The sequence below is a fragment of the Ambystoma mexicanum genome, chromosome 11 (assembly GCF_040938575.1).
Source record: "Ambystoma mexicanum isolate Mex_15411 chromosome 11, UKY_AmexF1_1, whole genome shotgun sequence".
Taxonomy (NCBI): domain Eukaryota; kingdom Metazoa; phylum Chordata; class Amphibia; order Caudata; family Ambystomatidae; genus Ambystoma; species Ambystoma mexicanum.
Genome location: NC_090934.1, coordinates 1,264,604,102 through 1,264,628,908, shown reverse-complemented (window position 1 = coordinate 1,264,628,908; position 24,807 = coordinate 1,264,604,102). Strand labels below are relative to the sequence as shown.

General features: G+C 43.5%; 1 protein-coding gene across 2 annotated transcripts in view; it reads left to right on the top strand.

Moving 5' to 3' along the window:
- The window catches only part of LOC138504305 (dual oxidase 2-like), a 134,478-nt gene that overhangs the window by 65,297 nt on the left and 44,374 nt on the right, over window positions 1–24,807 (top strand). For both annotated transcript variants that reach the window (XM_069624713.1, XM_069624712.1), the window contains exons 12-18: window positions 1,917–2,077; window positions 5,843–6,009; window positions 7,719–7,837; window positions 8,528–8,665; window positions 13,618–13,734; window positions 14,892–15,094; window positions 18,967–19,152. In XM_069624713.1, coding sequence (XP_069480814.1) covers window positions 1,917–2,077; window positions 5,843–6,009; window positions 7,719–7,837; window positions 8,528–8,665; window positions 13,618–13,734; window positions 14,892–15,094; window positions 18,967–19,152 — 1,091 coding nt within the window. The remainder of the gene's footprint in view (window positions 1–1,916; window positions 2,078–5,842; window positions 6,010–7,718; window positions 7,838–8,527; window positions 8,666–13,617; window positions 13,735–14,891; window positions 15,095–18,966; window positions 19,153–24,807) is intronic.

Sequence of the window (24,807 nt, the reverse complement as noted above, 5' to 3'; positions counted from 1 at the left end):
AACTATCTTGTGATATCACTGAAGGTTGGGCAGTCTTAGACACTCTTGTGTCTTACTGTCAAAATACCCCTATGACAAAGGCGAAGAGGACAATGGCATCAATGTGAGCTCCATTCTGCTTTGCATAAAAACAGAGCATTTTGGGAACAAAAGATCTTTATATTTGACACATGTCTATAATAAAAGGGCTATGTGCATGAATCACTATGCACACCAAGCATGGTGCTCATTTCCTTTTTCAAAACACTCACCACAACATTAAGATATTTGTAACATTTAAGCTTTTATACTGATTTGGATTGCCTCATGCTTTGCATGTGAGAATAGAATAGCTGCAACATCAGATATGCCCTTTGTATCCAAAGATCATTTGGACATATTTCCTTTCCATGTGCAAAATGTTAGCCCAGTCTCAGGGTAATGATGGTTGTGCAGATGACTTATTGTGACATTATTCACTGTATATTCCCTTTACATATATAAGGAATATTAGCCTGGACAAGAAGGTTTTTGGGCGAACTCTTAACTAGGTCAAAGCTGCTGAAACACATGTACGAAATCCTTCAGTGTTGCATCCTGTTTAGGAGAAGCTTATGTCACAAACATGTCAAAGCATTGTGGGTTCTGAATGCAGGCAACTGTATGATGCTGTCAAAAATGCTTGCAGAAGCGTGCCACCCTAAAACGGGAGCAAAGGAATAGTGAGGTGTGGAAGGAGCTTTTAAAAAATGTGGAAATTACGTTGCTGGTATTTCAAGGGGTGCAACATAGAACCGACTGTTAAGATTTTAACTCGAGTCCTCTACTAGGACAATCTGTACAGCTAGCTCTTTACTGATGTCTTTCCATCAAACTATTCAATGGCTGCCATTTTAATCCAAGGGAATATCAATACAAAACTCAAATGATGAAATAAAATAGCCTTATAGATTGAGGGAGTGGTCTTTAAGGCAGGATAATGATATAAATTGGGGAAGGGTCGTTATCCCACTTGATGTCCCACCAAGGTTTAGAAAGCTTTTAGCACATAGCGGTGATAGCAATACAGAATTTGGAGTTTTGATGATGATGAAGAAAAAAAACATTAGCTTAATAGCGAGTAAAGTAAATAGACAGTGAGTTAGAAAATTAAATGTATTTTTTGTAGTAATTAAATAACAGTTGAAGTGACTACAAATAAACGGTTTGTCGAAGACGGTGAACACATTTTTCATTGTTTCAGTTTCAGAATTGGACACTGCAGTGAAAAAATGATCCTCCCAAAGAGGGAACGTCTTGTTATGTTAACTGAACATATAAAGCACACAATCGCCAAAGCATCTTGGCGCTAGAAGGAGATGTATTAGGGTTTAAAGGCGGGTGGTATAGCAGTTGGAACAGATGTTTTCAGTGCGCGCCGGAAGGCCAAATGGTTGCTAAAAAAGATCGACCACCTACCCACTCATTGCTGAAGAAAAGGTTGCTGTGAAAGTGATTTGCTGTTTCTTGAATGCGGAAAAAAAGTCTGCTTAAGAAGTCAGAATGCAGTCAATAGTAGTAGTCATCGACTGCGCTCCGAACATTCTAATTGACGTCAATAATTGCCTCCATATGCTAACATTTGGGGCAGTCGGTCTAGCGGTACTTATGATGTAGAAAGGAGCAACTAAGATGCACGCTCGATATGAAAGAGATGATTTTTTTAGTCAATGATTTTCTTTACAAAGACATAGCAACTTGGAGTACTGTGATATTTGTATTAAAAATTAGAAGATATATTTTACTGTCAGAAATCTAAACAAAACAAGTACATACATGAATAATGCTGTACTTTATCACTAAGTAGTCTCGATGGCAAACATGTTGCTGGGACTATTATGCTGTCACCAACTAATTACAAGAGATTATTTGACTTGTCTTTCCTTTGTTTTTTACAGACTACTGGTATGGATCCATCAAGTATTCCCGCATGGACTACGTGGCAAGTAGAATCCAGAGAGGGCGGGATCTGGGGCTCCCCACCTATAACCGAGCACGCCAGTTCTTCAGTCTGAGTACATCGAAGGACTTCGACGACCTCAACACTTCACTAAAAGAGGTCAGTGGCGCTGATAGATGTGGTGACCACCATTGGAAAACCGAAAAACTTCATCTTACTAAAATAGTATGTATGCTTATGTCCAGAATTACACGGTTTCATCAAGTTAATTGGCTTATAGAGAGATACCAGGGCAGAATGGGTGGGTCTGAGGGCAACCGCAGTAGTGGGAAAATGGGGATGTACGCATCTGTTAAACAACCATTAGGTTTTTATCAGCTTGCACTATTTGTAATGAGTACCGTAGCAGTACTAGCAAATCGATATACACAGTTGAGAGCTTTCAATATAAGAAATTCTGAAGGAATGCTCTCCCAAAATGCCCTCTAGGCCTGGTGACAGCCAACACACTTATGGTTTGAACATGTGAATGTCGTTCCAAAAGCCAGTCTTACAGGGATGACTGACTGTGAAAAGCTGTTGTTACTGCTTTAGTTATGTTAGAATGTGTATGTCGCACTCTTAGTTACTAACGTGGTGAAGCTCCGATTGGAAAAACAGGCAGAGAAATAGAATAAATAACATTGAAATTGGAAACTATGTAAAATGGAAGAGATTTCTTTGACTACCTCCTACAGATATAGCACAGTGTAGGGGTGCTATGATGAAGATGCCTGCCTTTCACTTACTCCCAAGTTATGGCGCCATCAAGAAACAGTATTAATGGCGAGGAGCTTTAATGAACCATACAGATTCATATCCGGAAGTTATATCCCCCCGTTTCAAAACAAAGTTTAGATTCCATGAGTTAATTGGTTGATCCTTAAAAGGAAACTCATTCTGGAGAACTGTTAAAAACTACTGAAGATCTTTTACAGAACAACTACATAAGTCTTTCAATGAACATATATAATTAGAAAGCTTGGATAAATAAACTGCAACATTTTAAATATAAGGCCTGGGGTGGGACCGCAATCTTAAACAAAATCATTAAGATGTAGAGGCATATACAATAGAAAACCTCTTCCAGTTCTAACGTGCTTAGTTAGTGTTCGGTTTCCAAACTCTTTAAAGATAATCAGGTTGCCAATGGAGGAGCTGGAAGCACTAGAGACTTCAGCACCGGGTCTAGTGAGCCAAGAAGCATAATTTCTGATTCACTGCACCTGGGCATTTAATGGACAGGGAGGAACTTTCTGGTGTTTCAAAGGCCTGATGCAGACAGAGGTTGGTCTCTTGCTTACCATTAAATATTATATGGGGCGCTTGAGGTCTTCACCTGATATAAGTAGATAAGAGGGTGCAAGCATTGGTGGACACAGGGTTACAATCTCTCCCACAGCAATTGTCTTGCCATTGTGGCAGAAAGGAGCTTTTTTGCTTGTTCCCTGTCCTTTCTAGTCATTTACAATGAGATGCATTTGGTGTTATGTTGATTAGAACATGTTTTATTGAAAAGGAGACAAAACCACTCCTCACTTGTGTTTTTACAAAAAGAAATTGCAGTAGGGTTTGTCTACGACCAAGGCGTTTCCCTAAACGTGCACAATACTTTTCAGGAGAGTAAGTGAAACTGCTCCAAGCTCTAGGATGTTCATACTTAGATTTCAAAAAGAGCTATATGAAATGCCGCTCTAGTACCGGACTGTTCTCAGTGGGAGTGGGGATTGTTCCTGTTGACATCAGGGGCTAGTCTTTGGGGGTGAAAAATTCTGCAAATCATGGCTGCTTGAAAGTCAATGAAATAGCATTTGAAACCTAAAAAAATAAACAAAGTCAAAATTGTTTGGATTAAAAGGCCTAATAACTCCTCCATATGCTGTGTTGCCAAAGAGAAATTTAGAAATGAATATGCATTTGGGATGCAAACGTGGGTCGCATTCTGTGCCACAGTGGCCCCTGGTTCATTGTGGCAGCCCCAGTTTGGTCAGCGTATCTCCTATCTGCGGTATAGTACGATTCAAGAAGGCAGACTCAGTTAACTATATGAGTGAAAAAAGTGTGTTCTTTGGGCACTAGCTTTAGACAATTCCCAAATGACACAACTACTGACCAGCCAATAACGTATTGATTAATTACGAAATAAATTAAGTACATTATCAATTGAGATCCCCCACAGGAGAATTCACCCTTTTGCAAAATGATTGACACTCCATATCAAACATGTGCTCAACAATAACATGAAGCCTAAAAGTGTCCTGGAATTGTCTGGCTCTTGAAAGTCCACGCGGTAATTGTTCTCATCTAAAAAAGGAATTCTAGCATTAACTGCTCTGATTCGTGAGTTGGTATTAGCTGTGCAAATACCACTATGCTGCAATACCGCGAGAAATGCGTTATTTTGTGGATCAATTGAATTATTGCATGCAGTAATTACACCTCGACCATTACAGCCAAAGTTCAGAGAAGTATTTCCTCCATGTAGGAGCCAGCGGTTTTCGAATGCATAGGTTCCCAAGACTGTAAGGTTGCTGGGCTATTAGGCTGGCGATATTCGGAAATTATGCCAGTTTTAACATTACCGCATCATTTGTAATAATCCCCATGTTCTCTTACTTTCTGCAAGTTCTGAAACACATACACAGGTGGTGCAAAGCATTCTTGCAAATAGGTAATAAGCTTTAAAGTCTAGTATTGAGCAGCATTGCCTCACTCAAGCCAACATGCAGAATGCTGCCAGGACATGGTAGAGGAAGACCCAGGATCACAGGATCCTTGTGGGAAACCTAAATATTTGCTGCAGGGGTAGATGGTTAAGTGGGAGTGAGGTCCTATGTGTGACCATTTTTTCCATTCCCCAAATGATTGTTTGAATTTTCGCAATTTGTCAATTCAGTGCAGCAGCATATGCGGGGGAAACCTCGCTCTGTCCCCAGTAAATCATAACCAAACTCCAACACAAACAAAGATGATCCCCTTTGAGATACTTACTATCTCTACCTTATTAAATACTGTAGGTGAATTTCTTGTGATGAACATCCTGCACTGAAAAATGTGTGGTTCACATTCCGCAATTAAATCACTGGCTACCAGGTGGGGGGAGAAAGACTAAATGGTACAGTTTCAGCATTCTGAAACTGAAAGACATTGCAGCATAGTGCACTGGACAGATGGAAGGGAAACACTTTTAAAAAATGATAAGAATTGGAGACTATATTTGTTGAGTGGAATTGGGACAAAGAGTTGGTCAGAAATATAACTGAATATGGGAAAACGGACACTAATTTTAGCCATGGATGTGATAGGTTATGATATGATAAGTTATTTATAACACGCTTAATACCCAGAGGTTTCTAAGCTTGAATGGATCATAAAGGGATGTAAAGGAAAATAATGGTGGTGTCACAAGCAAAGAAATGTCAAGCAAAGTCGGTGGAGGAAGAACCCTGACCGCGATGACTACAGATTACGTCCCGGAGCAGAGGCCTCCCTCGAAGAAGGGGTCCGATTGGCTTTCCTGACGGACAAGATGCCACAAAGCACTCGCAAAAGAGCAAGGTATGCCTAAGACACGCCATTTAGAAAGGTGGTAGAACAAGGACTTAAGTGAGCTCTTCAAGGTGGGTCATGGCGGTGAAAATGATCCACTCCCAGTAAGGTGAGTGTGATGGTTAAAACCACAAGCACAGTGGTTTGATAGTTATGGATTAGGAAAAAAACTTGGATGTACTCCTAGCCAGGATGTGATCAATTTTCAGTTAAAACATGAGTCATGGTGCCCTTAGCAAGAGGATCGATAGCGGTCCCAAGTGAGCTTCTGGAGCATGTCTGTATTTCCGGGCCTTAGACTTGACCTGACTTAATGAGCTGCCTTACTGCTTTCAGGAACTGAAGACCCTTTATGGCAATGACATATCGAAGCTGGAGTTCTTACCAGGAGCCATGGCCGAGAGTGACGGAAACCCTGGAGAACTGTTCAGCGCCATCATCAAAGACCAGTTTGGGCGTCTGCGGGACGGCGATAGGTTCTGGTTTGAAAATGACAGAAACGGGTAAATGCTCTGTTTTTTGTGACGTGCGGGGTAAGGTTGAGAGGGTGTAGTTGGTGTCATTACTACTTAATGGTTTTTACCTTCATGCCGCAAAACGGTAATGCACGGACCATACAGTTTATGGCAATATGTGCGCTCCTAACAAAAAAATGCTAAATTCCTTATTTTATAATTCTATGCTGCGACATTTCTGTAATGTCACTTGACAAAGTAGCATTTTATCCATCTGCCACTCATTTTAATTAGTCTGCTGGACAAAGAAATGTTAATTTCTGAACTCCTATGCCCAGAGTTCCAGTGTACCAAAACCCCACACATCAGGTAAATGACCGCCCCCTTCTGTGAGGGCTTGTTTTCAATCCGGAGGCACAAGAGCAGCATCAATGGCCGTCTGTACATTTAGTAGTCATCTACTAGTTTGAATAAATAATTTTAAAAAAATCGGCATGTGCACAGGTTTGTGCTACAATATGTCCTTTTTCTCAGAATGTAAAAATCAGTGCCACTGTATGCAGGCTTCTGTTGGATTAATACCCAAATATGGGCAAAATCCTGTCACACAGCAAACATTGGCAAATGACACATGTGGTTGCTATTGCTTTAATTGGATCTTTGCTTTGATTGCTTCCAAAGCATCATGACTGAGGAAACCAAATAAGCTCAAATTGGCAGAAATGCACATGGCAGGCAGAGCTTCTTCCAAATCTCCATGACTGGAGGAAGCACTTTCAACAGACCGATTAATTCCTTCCCATTGGAAACCTGTCCTGTAGCATTCGGCTGCCTTACTTTGCTACACACTGTCCCTTCTTGGTGCATCCTAGAATTACATTGTGGTGCTTCACCAAGGGAATTGTTCTTTAAGCTACAGAGCTGGAAATGCAGCAGTGACAGTTATGTTGCCCATGAATTACTCAATCTCACCTAATGGCATGGAGAATCATCCAGTCGTTCTGAGAGACCAAATCTGCGTGTTTACGCCTAGTCACACATGTGATCACTCATTCGAAGTCAAAAGCCTGGCCTTATGGATCAGATCCATGAAGAAAGCATTCTTCATTGGGTTCTATGTGACTCTAGCAAACCACAGCTCCCTGAATCCTCTACCTGTCGAATCCTGCCCATCAAGTACCTCTCCTCTGACTGATCCCACCCTCTAAATCCGTTGTAGTCTACCCCACCGCTCTGTGGGTTTGGCGGTCGGATGACCTGTGAGCCCACTTCCCCACCCAACTTGGCCCCTACCTCTATTCCCATACCCCCTAACAATCTCCCCCATGCCAACCTGCAAGGTTGTAAGGAGATGCTGATCTCCTTACCTCAGTCATCGCCACACCACGCTCCGCTTCCTGGCCTACACAGCGAAGACTGGCTATAGAAAGCGAACTGCTCTTTCGCTGACCGTTTGTTTGCTGTGCAGGCCAGTCTGTTCGCCATGAAATAGGCGACCCGTATCTGCGAAGACGAATTCGATGTATTTGTCCTTCAATAATGTGTGCAAAAAATATGTGCAGAATGCTTTCTTGCAATTTAGGGAGGATCCAGTTTACCAGTATTCACACGTATACTAAAACCAAATGACCAGCAAAACCATAACCTTTCTTCTCTCATACATGAACACTTCCTCTTGCCCTCAAACCCAAAGCTCATGGTGCATCTGTAGTGTTTTATTAACATTTTCTAATTGTTTTTAACTGCTCTTTTGTTAGGTTATTCACTGAAGATGAAATTGAACAGATTCGAGCCACATCTCTCCTCGATGTCCTGGTTAATGTGACCTCCTTTACCGCTAATGATATCCAGCCCAACGTATTTAAATGGGTCGCAGGTGAGTACTAGGAAGACGTACCCGGAACAGTACATTTGGTCAGAATGTATTGGCACAGAGGGCATGGATGTGGGCACCTAGTGGGTCAAGCAGAGTAGGCCTCGGAGACATGGGAGATTACGCTCTGTTGCCAATCCGGGCAAGTTGTCACATCAGGAGCCAAAACATTTGAGAACCTGTGGCCTGAAGAAATAAAATGCAGAAAGTGATAGAGAGTTCAGAGTACAGGAGAAAGGAAGTGTAAAAGGAAATAAGTATGAACGACTTTGAATCTTGTGCCATAAATAAGACGATAGATTGTGATTGGCAAGGGTTAAAGTCAATTGAGAGAATTGTTATATTTTATCTGGAAAAAATTGGTGTTTTCAGATTTGGTTATAGGTGCATGTTAAGAGACCCTTTTTAGAAATGGTGCAGCCCTCTGCATGTGACCACCGAATGGAGGTAAGATAGTGCTACAGGTCGGAACTAAAGTACAGAGACCATGAAATCACCAAATGACTGGATTGTGGCGTGCCTACACGTGAAATAACACCAGGACGACAGAGGTGTCCGTGAACAGCTCTGTGGTAACTTTTTAATGCACCAGAGTCCAATCCTTCAGCTCCTCCCCAACCCAAAGATGGACAACTCCATTTCCCGTTAATCCTTGCCTGTACTCTATGTAACCCGATTCTCTTTCACTTCCAGGTGACCCATGTGGTCAACCGCAACAAATCAGGGCAGAGTTGCTTGCTAACTGCACCCCGCTCACAGTCACAGACTACTTTGAGGGCAGTGGTGCTGGTTTTGGGATCCTAATTATCGTCATCTGCTGCTTCCCTCTAGGTAAGCTATCTTTCGACAGCCCTACACTCCTGTGTGCCTTGAGGTTTAATTGGTTGCTGGATTAATATTATGATAGTTTAGATGGCACTTGAAGCTGCCTTCTTTGAAGCTTACCTCTACACTGGTGTTCCTGAGAATGTAGAATGAGTACCTTTTGGGTATGAGCTTTGCGGCCTGTTGACAATGTGAAACTGGCGAGGCCATTTTCTGGGGGTAATGTGGAAACTTATGCCACGTTGTTTTCCTGGGCACCAGTGGCATGGCACTGTTTAAACTGGCGTGGACTCCAGTATGCGTTTGCAACCTGCTATCAAAGTATTGGAATATCTCCCTAACGTCCCCCAGATCCCCTTATTCAAAACTGGCTGTAAATGCTATGGCTTGTAATCCAATTTCTCCAGAAAACAGTGCTGCACAATCTCCCCACTTTGACCCATTGGTAAAAACAATTCTTGGAGGTAGTGCTCCGCTAATCCCCAGGATTTACTTTCAAGCATGCAGTTATTCAGGGCTAAAATGCATGCCCAAACTTTTAGAATTCAACAGCAATGACTGTTCAGGAGAATGCTGGGGTTGCTGCAAATCGAACTGGGACATTTCTGTGGAAGCCAAATGATCCAATCATTGATGGTTTTCATGCCGGCAACAGAATGCCAGAGTCAAGATGCCAGTGGTGATATCTATGTTTACACCCGTATACAAAGATGGAGGTGGGGGGCGGGGGAGGGATGGAGGGATTGAGACGGTAGAGTGCAGTGACCCCACCCTGTAAAACAAAAAATGGAATGCACACTGGAATATTTACCACCAGCATAAATACTGCCGTTTTCGCATAGATCTGATGTAATAGTTGGTAGCACGGACAAAACACAAAAGCAACAATAAAAAAAAAAAATCACATTATATTACCACTGGGTTGGCAGTGTTGCTATATCTTGCAAGTGCTCCAGTCCTATTATACAAGAACAATGGCTCTGCACTGATGAAGGAACCTCACTGAGGCTCGAGCGCACAAACCTCCTCCAGCCCATTCCTTTATGCACTCCCACCACACTTCATGCCAGGAACCGCTCCACATTGACAAAATTGGAATTTAGATGTCAAAGAATGCAAATTCATCAAGATCACGAACAAAAACAAATGTTTGGTGGGACGTTGTGTAATTCCACTGAAACCTGACATTGGGCACGTGCAGCATGACATGGAAGTCCTGGAAATGACACTTCAGAGGTGTCTTTTGCAGCCATTTAAAGGTACTCCAGGTTCCCTCTTCCGCTAGGAGTCCGACCAAAATCAACCCGGCTATCACCTCTGAAATCTTGTGGTTGAACATGAATAATTGTGTCAAAGCCTGGTTAAAGGGAGGTTTTAATCTGGGAAATTGTAAATTCAGATATCCGCAGAACATACAGCTACCTGAAACGTGATCAATTCCCCTGTAATGAACTGTGATGCCATAACCGTGAGAATTCCTTGTGGTTTGGAGTGGCAGCGAGGTGAAGACTGGATAGAATTGGTGCTCGGTTGATCAGTGCTTTTTCAATCCAGTCGCACCTCCCAAGGATCTCAAAGTAGATTGAGGGTGGGTGGAGTAAAGCAGAGGTAAATGGATGAGAAGGGCCTGTGATCACCTCAGTGCCCTAAAGCTCATCAATGTTGCCTGAGTACCGTAAAGGGCACATAAGAAGTGTGGTGGTAGGTTATCAGACCGCAGAATGCAGATGGTCAACCACTCTTCAGTGGCAACTGCATGACCCATTAGTAAACGCATAGTGTTAGCATGTACATTATGCAACCGCTCGATCAGAACCCTTGAAAACAGGCGGTTCAAGGAACGCAGCCCAGACAATCGCACATCCCTCCAATCCCTATGCACCCAACACAGACATGTGCTCTCCAACGCTAAGTCAGCGAAGTACACCGCCACCATTGAGGCAGTTTCTGATGCAGCAAAGCCTTATTCGAAGTAGTCCAGCACTGCACCAAGCCCACACTTATCCTCGAGGTGCCGGCTTCAAAAGAGAAATGTGACACAATACCTTAACAAAAATGATAAGATCAGATCAATCGATGCCTCAAAACCAAATGGAGCCTCGCTATCCATTTCTCCTGGGCACTGCTCTTCTGGATCGACTTCAACTACCTCTCAAGATCTTTTAAACACACTTGTTTACATGAAACCTACCACTACATGGACGACTTCCTCCTGGCCTCCCTCATTAAACAACTCACTGGCCGATATGATGGGCTTCTCTGGGACCGTCCTCAAATGATTCGCATCTCTCCTATCTGGCAGACACCAGGCTGTACAGATGGGCTCTTTCAGGTCCAACCAACTGCCAATCACGTGTGGGGCCACCCAAGGTTACATCCTCTCCCCAATTGTCTTCATTCTATACATGGAATCCTTGTGAGCTCTCCTAAATGTCTCCAACATAGTCGTCCATCAGTACACTGCCATTATTCAGCTGTAACTTACGGTCAGTGGCCCACAGGACAATGCTTGCATCCTGAGAATACTTGGCTACCATCCAAACTTGTATTTCAAATGCCCATCACAAACTGAGCCCCACCAAGACTGAATGTCTGCATCAGTCCCCCCCACCAAACATCAACTCATGCAACAATGGCAGGAAGGATTCAATCGCCAGCTGTCCAACTCTGACAAATCTCTGGCCTTCATTGCTGACAGTAGCTATTCCTTCCAAAAGCACATAGCCAAAAAAGGTGCAAACCATGTGACTACACAGCTCCACACACCACAATATGAAACCTGTCATCCCTCCAGGTGACTGACTTCTGCACAATTATTCAAGCCTTTCTGATCTCTCACATCAGTGGGGCTAAATGCCCCCATAACTGGCCTTTAAGCCACACTGAATACTGCACAAGCTTCCTGGGCTCCCCTTCCCCATTAGGATTCTATTAAAAATTGCACATTTCACCCACTAAGCAGTCTCAAATCTAACACCAACATACTTGAAGCTAAACTCTACCCTTCTGCAGCAGTCCTCTCCTGCCATGCCCCAACCATATAGAACTCCATCCCAATATACACTCGAAATGGCCTCCCCAAAAAACACCAGAAACATGTCTCTACAATACCTGCCAGACAAATATAATCTCTTCTTCCAGCAACAGTACTGCGCTAACGTACACAGTGACCAGCCTAATACTGGCACTCTCCTATTGCAAGGCGCTCTGCTGCTCTCAAGCTAGTTATGCGATGCAAGCAATAAATAATGGCAGCTTTTGTTTTCTTATCTATGGTTAATTGGTGCTAACAGTTCCTGGACTCTTTTCCAGCCTCACCCACAACTATCTCACTTGTTATGGGTCTCGTTGAGGATCAAGAATACAACTTTCACAGATCCAGTGTACTTGTTACCTTCCCTGTCCAAACTATGCTTTTTCAATCGCCTACTTCCCACCAAGCACCCATCTGCATGCGCTTCTAAATCGTGTGATTTCAGTGTTCTTCTGCTACAATGAAACGGAGCACAGCATATCCGATTCCTTGCCTTGGGCCTGGAAATACTTGTGTATATGCGCCATACAAATGTACAATAAAAATAAATAGCCGGCTCTAGCAGTTAAATGAAAGTGTCCTTTAGCAAGTTTTCTCGATCATTATCGAGGCGCGTGGGCCTCATCAGGGGTTGGGTAGTATCCCGGCGCTAATTTCCACCGTATACTGCGCAATGATTTCAGTTACTGCAACTTAGTCCGGCGCCAGATCCAGAGTTGCAGTGCGGAAGTAAATCTCTATTCCCATTGGGTCCATTAGCGCCGTGCTAATGGTGCTGAAAACAGATGGAAAATGTTGATTTTTACCTTCAGCATAAAGCTGGAGGTAAAACACACATTTTCACCCAATTCAAGATTGGGGCGGAGCAGAAAATGCGGTGGCAATAGCGTTACCACTGCGTTTTACTGATCCGCCTTACTAGTGATGAGGCCTATAGTCATTATTCAAAGATTAAATACTTGGCACAGCACATGCTCCATTCCTCTTCTACATTTGCGTATGGGCATCTGGATGCCTCCCTTTCTATTGCTTACACTTCAGGGCCCGGATATACTACACGTTCTTATTGTGTCTGATCCAGCGCTTCTGGACTTAACCTTGCAATGTGTGTGGATTTGGAAGAAGGCATCCTTATTTGTTTTGATATGGCAGGATGTGATGCTATGCTACATTAGGCTCTCTTTCGTACATGTAGGCCTCAGATCCTCTGCCTCCGTCTGCACCCAGCTCCTCTGACATGCCCAAATCCCGCCTGGTGCAGATTAGACACCTTGTAGCAAGGCAAATGGACATGTCGGACCTTATCTTCGTTTGCTCTCTTGAAGGTATATCGTGAGCAACATATATGGAAGATAACAATATTGTTTCTGCGAATGCTGCTCATCTATGTTGCAACACAATGTACCCACATGGTTTTGTCACAAGGTTGCCAAATGTCTGCAATGTCATGTCAATGAACACCCCACATTGTGAAACCGGTATAATATATAAGTAATTGCTTAGGATCTGTTATATAACCTGTGCTCTAAGGGAAGGACCCTCTGAGCTCCATGTGCTGACTGCCTGGACACTTGTCTTGCTGTATTTTCCTGCTTATCAGCTACCCACTCTGTATGCTTTGTATTTGCCATCTAATTTCAAGAAGCTTGGTTTACCATCGGCCTGTTTCTAATCTCCTTATTTGCTGCACGCTGAGGTTAATGCTGAGGAGGCCCTTGGGAAGGGGCCCAATCTTGGCTACCACAGAATGGTGCCGTGATCTCTGGCCTAACTGTGCTGGGGTAATGCTGTGGGCTGCCCTTGACCACAATCGCATGGCTAAGTAAGACAAGGTCCTCACCATCAGAGGTCGCTTTTATAAGCGTTGCACACCCGTACCGAGACCTCGTGCCCTGATTGTTGTAGCTTTCCCTGTCTCCTGCAGTGAGCTTACTCGTCGCCTGGATCGTTGCCAAATCTCGAAAAAGAGACTTCAAGAAGATGCAGAGGAAGCAGAAGGAACAAAGCGTGAAGCGACAGGGATCTTCCGATGGAGTGGAAGGTAACGAGTTACAACGTGTTTTATACTTTTATACCACTTGTCGTCTCGGGAGGATAGCTCAGCGGCAACGTGCTCGCCTTGGAAGCAAGACAACACGGAGCAACAGATGTTCGATCCTCGTGTCCGCGCTTAGAAACCTCTGGGTATTAAGCACGCTATAAATAACATATATTATAGAACAGAATAAGCTTATGGACTATTCTCTATATTCTTTGTGTTGCTGGGCAGATGTGACATACTGTAGATGGAGGATACTTGCGCCTCCGACTGCAGTTTACAAATGGTTGATTGGCCACGCTATGCAGTGGTCATGGGAGTTTCTGGCTTGATGGCAACACCCATATCTATTGTAATACGGATAGTGTTAACATTTTCAATGATCTGGAAAAAGCTGAAAAGGATTGTTCTAGTGCGAAATAACAAAGGTCTAACACATGCAATAAGAACCGAGAGATCCTGATTAAAAGTAATTCATGGGAGGGGAGTCTCTAAAAATCACCAAATTGAAAATTGACCAGGTTGGTATTGCCTTCAAAAGGTAACCAATGAGAGCCCGAGGTACGTTTTGGAGGTAGGAGGTAGAAGCTTGAGGAGCAGGAGAAGAGTTTGTGCTACCACTGTGTACATCCTTAGCAAGGCCTCACCTTATGGCTTGTGTGTAGTTCTGGAGACCACCCCTCCACAGGGCTCTACCCAGAGAAAGGCGCATGCAATTATCTCTTAAAGAGGAAGTTGTGCATGTAGAGGTTTGAATTAAAAATATGTATACCCTAATGAAGTCTAGGGATTGGAGACAAGAGTTACTCAAACTCTTAAAGCATGCAAAAACAATAGAAGTAGCAACATATTTTCAGTAGATGAGAAGAACTAGGAGTCTGAATATGACCTTAAAATCTGGAGGTTTACGAGCATTATTCAAAAACATAATTTAGTGCGCATAGTAAAGGCGCCATGGAATACCATTTCAGCAGAAGTGGCAGCAACAGAAATGCTAATGAATTAAAACTATGTGGGATGGCCATAGGGGTGAAATAGGACTGAGGCCCCAAGAATAAATCTGGAGACAAAGTGTAAGGACATGCACGAAACGTGTAGGAGGCTCCTGGAACTTGCAATCTACTAACGGGTCCAATGTCTTCTCTTTTTTCCCCCCTCAGCCTTAGAGTGGCGCGGTCCAAGAGTGTCCAGTCAGCAGGTCTTTATTCAGCTTCAAGCGAATCATCTGATCAAAGTCCTGGACGGCAGGTGGACAGTGATTCGAAGCATCAACCTACATCCCTCGCAACAGGTGGAGGTGATCCAGTCTAGTGATAAAGGCTGCAAGGCCCTGCTGCTGAAGATCCCTAAAGAGTACGACCTGGTATGTAAGATCATTGTAAAGTGCTCCTTTAAGACCACAATCAACCATAGGCAAGTAATGGAGAGTTTGGATGGATGGATGGATGATATCAGGGTTATACACAATGCTTCTTGCCAAAACCCTGCTAATAGTTGGTGTTGTAATGATTGATATTATTATGAACTATATTCATGATACGCCATATATAAAGCTCGGCGGGATGTAGAGTAGAGTCTGCCTTGCAGACATATGCACCTCTAACTCCAGCTCCCGCACATGTATCCAATGCAAGCGATTGACTTGCTGAATGCTCAAAGGATGGATGCTCTGATGAATGAATGATGAGAAATCTGAGGGATTGATGGGGAATTATTTCTTTGGGTGTATATATGCCATATGTAGCTGTGTGAATGTTAAAATGAGATGACCTAAGTGTGAGCGGATGAGAAATGGTTTCAGGTATGAATGCGTGTAATAATGGTGGCTGAATTCATAGGTGTCTGTCTCTAGTGCTGGGGTAGGGGCTCAGGCGTCTGGAACAAATGGCGCTCCAGATGGTTTTGACAACTCCTGTCAGCCCCAACCAGCATAGTAAATGGTGAAGGGTCATGGGAATTGTAGTCTGGAGAGTCACAAGTTGAAGACACTTTAAATGTTCCTCTATATCTTTTGGCTTTATCACGCAACTAATCTGGCCACATCCAAATTCTCATGGCAAATTTAGTGAAGTTTTATTAATCTTTATATTGTTTTAAAAATGTTGCACTGGTATTTTTGGCACTGTTTTCTATAAAGCCCCCCAAAAAACACTGTTTGGGGCGTATATTTCGAAAGAGTCTGCTTCGAATTCCGATACACACATAGCACTGACCTGGAACTGGTTCATGCTTTAAAAACTAGGTAGCTTCCGTCCAGGTTATGGTTAAGGCAGGTGCTGGAAAGGAGGGGTTATTACTATTTGGAACAGTACTCACGATTGTCTGGAACAGCAGATAAATAGAATCGATTCTGATGCAGTGGGTGTGTCCCCGAAGGTGTTCAGAGGCCAGAAACTGGACTCGGTGCACCCTGGGGGGCAGCACCCTTGGGAAACTCTTGTTGGGAAGAAAACCCAAAACCAATTCCTGGAAGATGGTGACTCCAAGTCCACCGGTATATGCTGTAGAAGACTGTAAGATCCGCAGGTAGAAAAGTACGATGGATACAAGGAGTCAAGTAAGCAGGCAAATTCTGCTAGGATTGGTGGAGTGTAACACACTCAGGTAAGAGTGCAGATGCGGGAAGAAGCCCGGCCAGAGTCTACGCCGGAATGGAACAGACCGGAGTGGAAGAGAGCAAAAGAGAAAACGAAGCAAGGATAAGATGCAGGAAGAAAAGGAAACCAAAACACAGAAGGGAAGAGTTCCCGGAAACCCAGAGGAGGAGAAAAGACTTAGAAGCAAGGTAAGGTAGAATAAGTCAATAAAGGACACGGATCAGAATGCGTGGAGCGTGCGGAAAAAAGGGTTAGAATTGTTTAGAAAAGTCTCAGGAGGCAAGTGGCTGGAACGAAGGAGAAACGCAGGCAAAACACTGTGCAGCGAACAGAAGTGATGCATTTTACCAAACCATAGAGATGAGATATAGAATGGGTAGATGCGGTTGCTATGTTGGAAAAAGACTACAGCGTAAAGTGTGTTGTGGAGATGTCGCTGAGAAGGCGCCATTTTGCGTTCCATTGTTGGTAACGTGAATGACACTTTCTCCACTTCCTCCAATAATGTTGAGCTGAATTCCTGACAGGGGTGTAGCGTCAGTTAAGGTTCAATGTAACCCTTTAGCTGCTGGGCTATTATGCACGTCTATGCAAATAGGATGAGCATACTCGTCCTCAGCACTTATAGAGCGATGGATTTTACATTCAGGAAATACTTCACTTAGGCTGTTTTTGCCTTTTTAATTTTGGTATGCTAACCATTTCTAGAATTCACCTATTTATAGGTAGTAACCTTTAATCTTAAAGATCCACTGACACGAACAACCCATTTATGTAATTCTCCAAGGATGTTTAAGTAACAGCTTCCCCTATAAGCCTTCCTGTTAAAAAAACAAAAAAGAAAAAAAAAATAATAATAATCTGAGAACCTCCAAAATCCACCAGATATCCATTATATTTTTGCATCCTTACTTTGATGCTGTCCGCATGAATATACATTTTTACAAGCACTTTAATATTAGAATCCGTGTTGTGAAAAATTAAATTACCACCAAGCCCAGTGTGCTTTATTTACTCATTTGTCACTTTCACATTTATCATGGGGATGCTTTGAAAGGATACAATCAAAGAATTTCCATCAGAACATAATTGATATGGCTAGTCTAGGTCTTGATAATTTGCTTTGCTCCGTAAAGGAAGTATAACATTCTTGTCATGACAACATTTTATATACTGGAAGTGATCAGAAATGAACATAATAAAATGTTAATAAGAGCTAGTTATATGGCAGAGGGCAAGTTTTTGAGTGGTTTGTGGAGAGCGAACATATGTAAGTTGGGTTGAGTTACTAGTATGTCTGGAGAGTTGTGGGCGTGTCTATAGTATTTCTTGTTTTGTGATGTGTGCGTTTTTCTTGTTTTAGTGCTCATCAAACATGGGCGGGGGAAATGTATATAGAAGTTTTATGATAAAATAATTGATATGTTTCTCTTTAAGTATGGTTAATTTTGCCACGATTATTAGGATATTTCATGTATCGCAAAATGTATGTATACTTGTGTTGGTTATTTGATCTTGTTGGAAATTCTAAAAGTTTTTTTTAAAAAAATAAGAACACAAAGGCCGGTGTTCACGGCTCCCACACATGCTACACTTCCTGTTGCAAGCAGCCAGGGTATGCCTAACAATGAACTGGAAATTGAAGAACCTTCCGACAGAGAACATGCGCCCTTAAAGCCAGAGAAATCTGAGGTGGAGAACGTTACGGGGGCCCTCCACAAGCTCTCCCCAAGCAGAGAAATGGAATGGGCCCCCATTCCTGAATATCTACAAATAAGTTGTGGTGATGCCCGACTCCTCACTGGAGTGTGTAAAACCCTAGCTGTACAAGAGCTAAACTTGACTCTTCCTGTCTCAGGGGAGGAGAGAGGGATGGAGGAGGGGAGGGAAGGGTAGGGGTTGGGGGTTGGTGGTGATTGAACGAAAGAATGACTTAATCGTACTAAATGTTAGTCCAAAGTTATATGATCTGGGATTTGTTCGATAACAAATTGCTTAATAAAATACATTTAAAAAAAATTAGTTTATAATGTTGGTACAACTACATTTTTTAATAGCTTCTTTTTCTGGGAATACACACCATTTGGTCTCTGAAAATCCCCTTTCTTCTTGGAAAGGGCCAAAGACGTATAATCTATTTTCTGTGAGCAATAAGGCAATGCTTATTTAGTGTGCTGGCCACTGAATGGTTGGTAGTGCTACTTAACACACATTTGCTAAAGCATGCAACAAATACTATTTTGTAAAAGGTATGCACTATCCAACACAATTGAAGAACCTACACCCTGATGATCTGGCCTCTTACAAGGTCTGTAATAACCCCTTGCAGAGCCTATCCCCATTCCCCTCACCACTCCACAAACATTGCATCCTCCGTGCAATGACAATCTGTGTCTTCAAGTGCACGCTGATCCAACTCTGGGAACTCCTTCACCCCTAGTGCCTTAATCTACTTTTGACCATAAAAACATAGTGACCCCCATGGTCAAGATGGCAGTATTTTTTTTCCAATACGTGCTTCTGTCAGGAGAGAGGGAGAGGGAGAGGGGGAGGGAGGGAGATGGAGAGGGAGGGAGAGGGAGAGGGAGACAGCTGACGAGCGTAATTTGTCCTACCTGACTCCTCTATCTTTCCGTAGGTGCTCTTTTTCGGAGGGGAAGCTGATCGAGTAGAATTCACTGGACATTTGAGAGTGTTTTTCGAGACAAACGGCCTCGCGTTAAGCATATCGCAGCTGAAGGAACAAGACCTTCTGAAGAAAGCAGTCACGAAACAGCAGAGGAGCGAAATCCTTGAGACCTTCTTCAGGCACTCCCTGTCGCAGGTAACCAAGACATCTAACGTGATGAGTATTCTAACCCCTCCTTATTCTTGGATATAAAGGTCCAAATATTTCTCTAGTAGATCAGCTGCTTGTCCGATTAATTTCAAACGTGTCCCTCGCATTCAGTCCCTATCGCTGAGAAACTGGCTATCAATGATGTCTCATCACCCTTTATGTATATACAAATGTTTCCCTCTCACTTGTAGTGCCTTGAAAAATAGGGTTTGTGTATTGCAATCTGAAATGCAGGGTACATTTGCATTTCGTATTGGACATTCACTAGACACAGCTGATTCTGAATCTTAGAACAGTTGTCTCTTCCACTTGCCAGTATGAGAGCACCACTGAAAAAAGCACAAGCTTTCCTTATGAAACGTGTATAATGCACGAATTACTTTTTCTTCCAAATTAAAGCTTTACTGGGATAGCCCTTTTACATTCCGGAAGGTGGGAAGCAACAATGTCGCCAGCGTATAGAGTACATCATACAACGCATCGCATCACTGATTGTAAAATATAGTTCAGTATGGCATACTAATACACACATCAAAGATAACCTCTCACAAACCGGACACTACATTGGCATACGTCAATGTACATTAGATGTATGCATGGGGTGGAAAGAGCGGAATTGCATTTTCCATCTGGAGCTGTGCACTCCAAAGGCCTTTGATGAGAACCAACGAGTCCTTAAACTCGCACAATAATCCTGACTCCTCCATACTGAGCCCGCTGTTACCATGTCTGTACCGCAAGCACAATACATACGGTTTTTCCTGTGGTGGTCTCTAACTAGAGCAGTAATTCTTCAGTAAATGCCAGCAGAATCTAGCAGCCGGTGTCTGTATTCTATGCAACATGGCACTGGGAGCTTATTAGTGTCCATCATCAATGTTGGCAGGTTTTTGGCACAATGAGGTGTAATGCAACCCTAGCCTTCAATCTGTCGCAGGCAGCCAATGTTTAGGAAATGTACTTCAGCGATACAATGAAGGAGGCCATTCCGCACCTGATTTACAAACTCTTTGCTACAGGGGTATGCAATTGGTACTCCTTTATCAAACTCGTAAGGATGAAGTCTGAGTTGGCCTTGCCGGGATTTGAACCTGCTACCTGCAGACCAGACAGATCACAGCAACAAGCATTTAACCTGCTGGGCCATTTTACCAGCTCTAGAGAACGATTCTGGGGCTTATGATATGGCATTTGTAACGCGCCTATACACAAGTGTTTCAAGGCGCGAAGAGGCAGGGAGGGGAGGGGGAACAAGGGGAAGACAGACAACGATCCTACTAGGCCAGGTGTCATTTAGATCGCGCAAGTGCAGGGGTAGGGGGAAGGGAAAAATGCAAGGGGAAGGGGAGGGGGGGGAGTGCAGTACAGGGTAAGTAGAATAAAAATAAATAAATAGGGCCAGCTGGTGGCAAGTGCAAGGTAAGTGCAGACAAGTGCTGGGAAGGGGGAGCTGTAGGGATACAGAGACAGTCCCGCAGTGCAGGGGTTGCCAGGAAGGCAGTGCAAGTGGAGAGTGGCTGGGCCAGGGACCGAGGTTGGTGAGAGTGGCCCAGTTGCAGTTTCAGTGAAGGATTTAGCAGGGGAGAGGGAGAGAGAGAAAGCAGAAGCAAAGAGGAAGGTTTTGAGGTGCTTCCGGAACCGGAGATGGTTCTCCTCAATTGTCAGGGGGCAGGAAGGCTGTTCCAGAGGGTTGCCCCTGCCGCGTAGAGAGATCTACCCCCAGCTCGTTGCTTCGAGAAGCGGCTGACCCTGAGGGAGTTGGAGACGGATGAGCGAAGGGCTCGGGAAGGCAGATATTTAGGAAGAGAGAGTTGAAGGTATTTAGGTCCCAGGCCCCAGAAGGCCTTGTGGACAATGCAGAGGGTTTTGAACTTAATCCCCGCAGCCACTGGGAGTCAGTGTAGAGATTACAGTCCTGGAGAGATACGGTCCCTGGGCTTGAGGCCAAGGACAAGTCTCGCAGTGCTGTTCTGGATGAGTTGCAGAGGGCGTGGAGTGGAGCCAGGCATATTAAGATAGGGGCTGTTACAGTAGTCAAGATTCGAGAGAACCAGGGCTCAGGAGATGATGAGCTTCTGGGGGAAGGAGAGGAAGGGAAGAATACCTCTGAGGAGGTGCAGCTGGTAGTGTGACTTCTTAGAGACGTCAGATATATGAGGAGAGAAGGAGAGTGTGGAGTCGAAGATGACCCTGAGGTTTTTTGCCTTGTAGGTAGGAGCAGGAAGAGGGCCAAGAGAGGCTGGCCAGAGAGCTGCAGGGAAGGAGGGAGTGGGTGTGCCGATGAGTAGAATCTCTGTCTGCTATCCAGGAATGGTGTGCCGCCAGTGACCTCTGCCTTAATGCCAGTAAGACTGACAGTCGGAGATGAGGGAAGGAGAGGAGGCCAAGGGTTTACCTGAAAATGAGCTGGGTATCGTCCGCATAGCACGTAAAGTTGGGGCAGAGAGCGGCGATGCGGTGGGCAAGGAGTGCCAGATACTGGTTGAACACCCAGGGAGAGAGATTGGATCCCTGGGGGACACCACAGGTGGACAAAAAGATGTCAGAGAGGAAGGACCCCAGTATGACCTGGGAGGGTCGATTGGTAAGGAAAGAGGTCAGCCACGCCAGAACCTGATCAGTGATGCCCAGGTTATCACGGAGACGGTCGAGCAGGATGGCATGGTTGACGGTGTCAAAGGCAGAAGAGAGATCGAGCAGAATGAGAACACACGGAGTGTTGGAGTCGAGGTTCGAGAGCAGGTCGTCACGGATGTTCAGGAGAGCAGTTTCTGTGCTTCTGGCAGCTCTGAAGCCAGATTGATGGTCATGAAGACTACCAACAGATTCAGCATGGAGGTTAAGATGGGAGATGGCCAGTTTCTCCAGGAGCTTGCCCAGGAAGGGAGTGATGGAGATTGGGCAATAGTTAGCCGGGTAGGAGGGGTCGGAAGAGGGTTTCTTAAGAAGAGGGTGCACAAGGGAGTGCTTAAGGGGGGATTGGAAGACTCCAGAGGCTTGTACTCCAAAACATTTCACAGGTCGCAGACTCCTGCTCTATTGTATTATGCATTGTACAGAGGTCTCCCACTATTGATTTTTCTTGGCAAATATGCCTTAAATATTTGAAATGGTTTTCAACCGCAAAATATTTGGAAAGTCGGGTCATATTTCATTTGCATGGCTTTTGCCTTTACAAAAAAAGATCCAGTGCATTACATTAAGGTAAAAGACCTTAAAAAAACATAATTAAAATACATCTAACAATTAAGCACATTTTAGGAGAATTGTATTTTTGAGCAAATTCCATGCTACTATTGACTATAAGCGCAATTGGGGAAGATTCCAACAATAAAGCCTTTTTTGTTTTTCCCCAATTCTATTTATTAAACAAACATTAATGTTTTTTGAATGAGTGGGAAGAGCAGTGATGGGGACCTGGTTCCTGGGGATTCAGATCAAGTCTTCCAGAAGCTTATAGGTGTTGATATTGACGATGCAGTCTTTGCTAGGGTTCCTCCACACACGGATTGTCATTGCGACACACATGGAGGTGCCAGGTTAGGTCAAGTCTGAAATTTCGGAGGACTATCTAAAGTAATTTCTCACTCAGGTGCCTGCAAACCAGTGCTGAAGACTGACAGGTCAAGGGGAAACCTCTAAGGTTTACTCTGGTGCTTGTCGAAAGGGTGCTGTGGCTTGTGGTTCAAAAACTTTTATTTTCACAACAGTAATCAACAGCAAAAGTAAACAGTTAGCAGTATCAAAAACAACAAATCATAAACTACTATTAAGCAACTCATTAAAGGGAAAAGAATAGAGAAACACAAGGAAAAGAAAATGTAAGGTAAAAAAAGAAACAAGAAAACAGGAAGAAGGCAAAAATTCATACAGCAAATACAAGAGCATCAGAAGTATAATGTATACAACCATGAACAATGACAGATGATAGCAATCCACAGAATCAGACACAATAATCCCAAATGAAAGATCAAGATTATCCATAAACATCAAGAAAATACCCCCAAACATCCCAGAATTGTCCAATTTCATCTTTGCATTTATAAATGGCTTTCTCATACATCGAGACAGTAAGAAGCTCTTCCACCTATTCATCAATATTAAAAGGCTCAACTTCCAGGACCTCAATATCATCTTTTTTGCAATCATACATGCTGTGGCTTGTGATACTTGGAGCAAATGTCTATTTTATATATTCCTCTCGCTAGGGAGCCAGGTGGCCACAGTACACAAACCAGCTCAAGACTCCAGTTTCTTTGAGCAGTAACTAAGCTTATTATGATGCAATCAAATGTGCTGAGCAGTGCACTGCACACTGACAAGGAGTGGCTCCTTTACACACTACCTTACCAGGGCATCCAGAAGTCCTCCCTTACCTCTGATTAGACTACTCCACGACTGCACCGGACCTTGTGGGAGTTATCAGGCTCTCCACAGATGTTTGGTGTGGCGTGACTGTGTGCAGATGCCCTCACTGTGTCTGCATCCACACTAACCTTACTTATGCATTGCATGACCCAGACCCCTTTTTGGAAGAGGGCCAGAGTAACCCTGAAAGTGGAATGGTTCAGTCTGACCAGAACCCCATGGGATTCAGATTGTTGGGTCTATGACTGAACGCAATTGTGAGGCCTCTGAAAGTCCCAGGGACATCCATGACCCCTCCTTATTGCAAATGTTCAACACCTCTACAGGGAGCCAGTTTCTACTGCAGTATGCTTCAGTAATAGTAGAGCACGGCTTAGCAAAGGCAAATCCTGATCACAGGGCAGTCAACATTACATAAACTCAACCAGCTGCATTACCTTCTGTGCAACCAAATTGAATCTGTGGAGGAAAATACTGGAACAAACGCCTTTTGGGCTCATGGTACCTCATATCTTTTATGGCCAAAGGGTTTTAAAGCTCTCAAGTTTAGGAATAATCCATAGGATTTTTTCAAATGATTTCCTTTGTCTAGGATAAAGTACTAGGTTCTTTGGTCTCACATTTGCCCCACTCGCTATGGGTCCAGGACGTGCTAAAGATGTTCTTTTCTCATGTGCCGCTCTAATTCAGTAGTGGTCATATATTGGCATGGCTAGGGTGTACAGAATGCTGAACTGTAGAACAGTGTTCAACAAGATATGTATATTGTTAGAACCTTTTTCTGCATGTGAGAAGGACTCGACCATTTATCTAAGAGCAAGAGTAAAGTGATCAATCAACAATGCTAGGAGTTCTCGGTTCAATATCCAACGCAGTTTAAGAGTTTTGCACTGTAATTGACTCCGTAGAGTAAGCGATTGTTTGCTTTTTTAACTTCTATGTAGTTTTGCACTTTAAGATATGCACTTGTCACTTTGTTCGAAATCATGTGTAATGTTTACTAGATTTGAAGTGCTTTTATCAATTGATGTATGTTTATAAATAAAATTTGTTACATTCTAAATGTATTGATTTTGAATTATACAGTTACTTATTTGTTAGTGGACTGTTGGAAGGTGTTCTTGCCCATCAGAAGTGACAACACAAAGGCAGTGAGGTTCTTGAGTTTAGAAGTACATACGTAGGTTTGTTTTGGGGATGAATCTCATTGCCTCTATTTGGTTGGAGGGTGTTACTTATACATCCTCCATATCTAGGATATATCCCTGGAAT